We start from the raw sequence: 6,011 nt of genomic DNA on the forward strand, positions 1-6,011 counted from the left end.
TATAAATTAAGAGCGTGTGATATTTCTTTCTCCCGTTGCAACGCATGGGCCCTTTTGCTAGTAAATAATGACGCGTGTGGGAAAAATTGAAGTGTACTGCAAGGTTCGAACCCAAGACCAAACGAGTTCAACTCTGCATGCTATACCAGACGGACACCAGACTATACTATTCCTTTGCCGAACTTATGTATACTAAATATCTCCAAAGCAACGTTGACCAATTCCACCGCTTATATCACCTCTCTCCTGTGGCTTACATCTATCTGCTCACATTCTTCTGTCAACGCCGGTCGCCGCCTAGATGGGTCACCTGACTTGCCTCCGCCCTCCTCCACTCTCGTCTCAGATTTGACTCCAAAGCCAAGTAGTAGGTAGCAGCAGCAGTCCCGTGCCACCATGAGCTGGATGGGGATGCGGGGGTTGGGTGAGGAGAGCCTGCACTGGTGGAGAAAACGGATGAGGACTAGCCGCCGGAGATAGCGCCGCCGGAGGTAGCGCCGCCGCGTCCAGTTCGACCGTGCGTCCTGCAAGCACGGAGACTTCTTCAACCGTGTGGCCATCTGGGCGGGCCACGATCTAACCACACCCAATCTCTTCAGGTCAATACTGTACAGTACTCAATTTGAGATTTATTTTCTTAAAACTGAAGTTGAAGCAACTTTGACACAAATAAATGTGGAGACTGAGTTATTTGGTCAATTGGTTAATCAACACGTACAACAGAGACCATTTGTTGGAACATTGACACGATTATGTGATGTACCGTGGTTTGCGTGGGATAATATAATCGAGTTAGTTGTCCACGGCCAAACATTCTCGTGATTCTGTTGGATCCGTTGGGGTGGTCTTGTGGTTATCTAATTTTTCTTTCACGTTTCTCGCGTAGTGGGTAGTGCCCACCTCGCAGCCGTGAACTCTTTTTACCAAATTATTCGGCGATCTGGCGATGATTTCTTGGCGCGCCCACCAAAAAACTCTCGCGCACCTCGCACCAAATCAGCTCCTAAACTAACTGCCATCGTCTCCCGATCCTCTTTGAAAACAAGCATGTCCTCATTCTCCAAACCAATCTAGCTCGAGGGGTGCCTGGCGTCCCTCTGCTTCCACTCTGACGGGTGGTCAGGAGTTCCTCTGCTTCCTCTGCGATGGCCGATCAACCGGCACGCAGTGATCATAGTGGGCGCCACGGTATCATTCTCTTCTCCCTCCCCATTCATGTCTCTCATCGTCATCTGTCACACCCCCTTAAGTACTTTTCTTCCTTCTTGTCTTTCGTGATTGTGCTGATTGTACATTAATTATATCTGCATTGCTATTTATTTTTTGCACGATCAATAAGTATTGGATTGTTGGTGGTTCATAATTTTAATTTGGCACATTTTTTTGTTGTACGAGTTGATCTATGTTAGCCGCAAAATAATTTCTTTCTTTCCAAACTATGTTAGCGGTGAACTAATTATATAATAAACAAAGAGAATGTGTGTAGAACCTTAAATCTAGGATTTAGCTGGTATGCTCACATAAAGTTTATGTTTTATGTGTTTAGTACGGTATCAACTTTAAGGTGGTTTCACCCATTTTTTGTACAACTTGCTTGGTGCTGCAGTAGGTAATTTATTTTCCAGTTAATTAAAATATGGAGCTATCATATGACTCTACTTTCTTTCTGATTCACATCACTATTATATAGTACACTGCATGAAAACTATAGAATTGTTTGATTGATGTTATTGCCAATGTAGGCCAAATATAGAATTGTTTGATTGATGTTCTCGCTATTACAATATGATTAATGTATATTACACTTTACATTCATGATTAAATCCAATGCTTATACTACACCTCCTGCTTCCATATATAACTAATGTATAAAACCCAACCGGTTCAACATTTTTGTAGCAATGTAGATGTCAACCGTAGTTGGATGTACAAAGAGAGACAGGGGAAATTGATCAGTGAAGCTTGGCAACATGGAGTAGATAATTTTCTAGATCATGCTTTCTCATTGCCCGATGCTGCTGTAGACGGGGAATCCCATTGTCCTTGCAGCAAGTGCTTTTGTCGTCATAAGCGCACAAGGGATGCCATGACCATATACTTGTGCAACAATGGGTTCATGTTAGGGTACGAGAGATGGACTAGCCACGGGGAGTCTGTTGTACCTGAAAATGTAGAACATGATAATGTGGGGGATGGAGATAGAATGAATGACATGCTAGTTGATGCAATAGTTGCTGAAGGAGTTTCTAAAGGTGATGAGCCAACAAAAGCTGCCAAAAAATTCTTTGAAATGTTGATGGAAGCTGACAAACCGACAAGACCACACAATCACATCTATCCATTGTAGGAAGGCTAATGACTATTAAAACACAACACAACCTGTCAGAAGCTTGTTACAATGAGATGATGTCTCTTAGCTTCATTAATACTTGTGTGCATCAGGTTACACTGATTGTTGTGCATCAGGGAACGGAGAATTTCCATCAGCTACATCTTTCGTTCAGATGGCCTTTTTGACATGAGCTTGTAGTCAGTTTGGACACTGAAGTGGTGAGCCTTTTGGCAGTAGGCCCTACAAGGCAAAGTTAATTGATGTAGAAAGACGAGAGCCAGAAATCAATTTATCGCTCAAACACACAGCCGCACAGGCACACACGACTATTCTGATTTTGAAAAAAAATAACGATAGATAGAGGCACAACAATGACTCTTTTTTTCTTTTCTGATGTGTAATTTTGTTCAGGCATGTTTGTATTTATCAAATGTACATAGAATGTGGACACGTTTATTGTTAGAGGAAAAAATACCGCCATAAGTTCTGAAAAACTTGAATTGTGGCTACTTCTATTTAGCCGTTCTGTGTTCTGGTTGAAAATTTGAAGTTAACTTTTCGCCATGTAGATTGTTGAACCTTTATGTTTGGTAGTGTATTCTGAGATCCGAAATCAAAAACATTTTTTTCAATGATTTTGTCGTTTGTTTCCATTATTCTAGTAAAAAATTTGTTGTTACTTTTTTATTTGCTTTTGCACTAACTTGCATTATGTTCATTAGTCTATGCTAGAGGTACAGAACACATTTTTATTTGATACACTTGCTAACAAAATTTACGCCATATTGAAATGGTGCATCATGATGACTTTAGGTCCAGCTCCGCCCCTTGTTACAATTCTTTATTTTCGTCACAACCATTAAAAATCTAGTTGGTTGATGTATGTTGGAAGCTTTGATGATTGTGCGGCCGCTCACTTCCACAAATACACAAGTAACTAACAAAAATATTTTGGAATGGTTTTTGATAGTGGCGTTTCAAGTGTGACCCATTGGAGCAAGAGAAGGCAGAAGGTGTTTCGGAGGAGAACTTGACTAGGAAAGTGAAACAGATGCTACATGAGGAAAAGGCGGCAGCCATCAAAAGATTACAAAAGAAGGGAAAATTGCCTATAGAACTAACAGAAGTGGATGAGGACGGTAATCGTTGGCCAACTAAGGAAGCTTTAATTTCTGCAAAGAGAGTTGACTTCAGTACCGATGTTGGTTGGCGTCTACTATGTGAGCACTGGAGTAGTGCTGAATTTATAAGGTTATCTTTAACCAACAAGAGGAACAGGCTGGCGAATGGGGACACCGTCTTCCATTGCAGTGGTGCGAGAAATGCTGTGGCCACACGTCAATTTCTGGTACTCTATTTTCCTCAAGCATCTTTCTGCTTACTTGAATAAGAAAGTTTCATTTACATAGGATGTTGTTTCACACTCTTGAAATACAGAAACTCAAAACTGGGAAAGACCCTGGAATATCTGGTGCTTGGCTTCACACGCACAATTTGTATCGAGGGACTGATCAAGAACGGATATGCAGTCAAAGAACTGCTGATCGTTGGGTTAGTAAAATCTTGTGACTGTTTATTTGAGTCATCATGAGAACTATGTGCATAACACTACAGTTCACCATTAATTTTTTATTTGAAAAGGAGGATTTTGATAAAGCAATGAAAAATGCCCACGGAGAAAATTGGGAAGAGGAGCACCCAGATTTAGATGGACAAATCATATATGAAGCTGCAGGTAGAATGCCACATGGCAGGCTAGGAATTGCTAATGAGTTATTTAGCAAAGAAGAGAAGGTGAAGTTTAAGTTTAAAAGGGTGATGGCCTCAGAACCGGTGCAGTCTGCTAGGGAGGACCGTCTAGAAAGAGAGAACAAACATTTGAAGCGGGAGAACAAGCGTCTTCGTGGCATTGAGCTTGTTGTGCAGGTATTCTTTCCTTCTCTTATAAATTTATAAATTAGAGTATGAGTGGATAGGTTTGCGCTAACATCCTGAAGTTTATAGTCTTTGGCTGAGAAAGGGGGAGTGGACTTTGATGGCATAATGCAACCAGCTGCAGCTGACTTGGTAAGTTTAACCCATCTTGATGGTAGGCTTCATCAATGGAACTATTAAATGATGTGTGACTTCTGTGTATGATACATAGTCCACATCAGACTCTGAAGGCGGATTTCGAAGGGGGCCAGGTGATGTCCGTCAACATGGAAGTGAAAAGGTTAGATCAGCCATACACACTCATGATAATCTAAATTGCTAGTTTCAGGATTCCAATTAGCTCCATGCTAGGTACTATATGTGTAGTATAATAAAAAAATCCTCGGATAAATATTCTATGAGTCGTAACAATCCAAACTTTTTGTTGGTGTTAATTTGATGTGAGCTCTTGCTATTGCAACTATTTGAATGGAATTTATATTAACCTCTTTTGTACATGTCATTGTTAATTAGTTTATTATATGCCCAAGCTAGCAAATAGAGTTCTGTTAGTTTACTTGTTCGGCTAGTTGAAAAAAAAGAAGTTTACTCAGTCGACTATGTCATGAGACTAGAAAACATAAATGCTACTCATATAGTGGGGTTGCAGATAGATATCCACTCTACTTGGACAATTTGCATGGAATATCTATTCTTGTTGATTTATGTGTCCTGTAAGAATTTCATGTGAACGGTCAAAAGGTGAATAGACAATCATATTGTTAGATACTTATTCTTTTAACTAGCGGCTTAGCAGCTAACGTGACAATTAGAAATATTAAGTTTGTCCCTGTAGGCCACTTAAATTTCAGCTACATTATACTGACAACTAGTCTTGTCATTACTTAGGGAATGGGTAGCAGAACTGGAGGTAGTACAAGTCATGGAAATGATGATGAGGATGACTACTATGACAATGAGGGAGATGATAACTATGGCGAGGATGATCTGTATGGTGATGAGCAATATGATAACTATGGTGATGATGGATATAATGACTATGAAGATGGCGGATATAATGACTATGGTCATGGCGATGTTGATTGGCCATAAAAGTGTAGTGATCTTCAAGTCATGGCAAAATGAATTTATGTTAGATATTTGAAACACTTTATCTTATGGACAAATTTGTCTTAGTGGACAATTTATCTTTGTGCAAAACATGACCTTGTTCTACATTTGACATTTGATGATTATGGTTAATGCAATGTGCTTGTGTATGAAATGTATTTGAGATGCCAATATTTTGAAATATTGCTATCATGTGGAACAACTCGTGAAAGCAATATATGAGGTGAAAGAAATGTCTCGGTTACACAATGTGCCAACAGGGACTTTAGACCGTTGGTGAATTCATAAATTGACGGTGTTCGCTCACCCCTTGACTAACATATTTCCTGAAGGGATGCATGCACCGTAGTATATATAACTAGCTCACGTTTGGTTCTCCTCATAGTTATAACCAAGTCCGTCGGGTCGAACGTACCATCGATTATTGGGAGTACCGACGGGAAGAAAGAACCGTCAGATGGTAAATGCCCGACGAGGAACCGTCGGCTATAAGCATGGTCGGCTAATACTAGCTAGCAGCTTGCGATAATATGCTCGACGGCTCACCGTCGGCTTACTACCGTAGGTAACAATATTACCCGACCGTACCGTCGTTCATTCATGTAATGGCTGACCAAACAAGGCCGACGGGAGA

The 6,011-nt window shown here is 40.6% G+C and overlaps 1 protein-coding gene across 1 annotated transcript; it reads left to right on the forward strand.

Annotated features, from left to right (window-relative positions):
- The first annotated feature begins 256 nt into the window (after positions 1-256).
- Positions 257-5,535, forward strand: LOC123410241. Its single transcript, XM_045103151.1, has 7 exons — positions 257-599; positions 3,303-3,680; positions 3,770-3,883; positions 3,974-4,258; positions 4,337-4,399; positions 4,479-4,547; positions 5,156-5,535. The coding sequence occupies exons 2-7, from the start codon at positions 3,384-3,386 to the stop codon at positions 5,357-5,359; spliced, it is 1,032 nt and encodes a 343-aa protein (XP_044959086.1). The 5' UTR covers positions 257-599; positions 3,303-3,383; the 3' UTR covers positions 5,360-5,535.
- The last annotated feature ends 476 nt before the right edge of the window (positions 5,536-6,011 follow it).

This window comes from Hordeum vulgare, chromosome 7H (genome assembly GCF_904849725.1).
Source record: "Hordeum vulgare subsp. vulgare chromosome 7H, MorexV3_pseudomolecules_assembly, whole genome shotgun sequence".
Classification (NCBI taxonomy): domain Eukaryota; kingdom Viridiplantae; phylum Streptophyta; class Magnoliopsida; order Poales; family Poaceae; genus Hordeum; species Hordeum vulgare.

Bases quoted from the DNA above. Each gene is read 5' to 3' on its own strand.
- LOC123410241 (XM_045103151.1), top strand. From the start codon at position 3,384: ATGCTACATGAGGAAAAGGCGGCAGCCATCAAAAGATTACAAAAGAAG. The intron at 3,681-3,769 runs GTACTCTATTTT...CTTGAAATACAG, and splicing joins TGGCCACACGTCAATTTCTG to AAACTCAAAACTGGGAAAGA. The intron at 4,259-4,336 runs GTATTCTTTCCT...TGAAGTTTATAG, and splicing joins GCATTGAGCTTGTTGTGCAG to TCTTTGGCTGAGAAAGGGGG.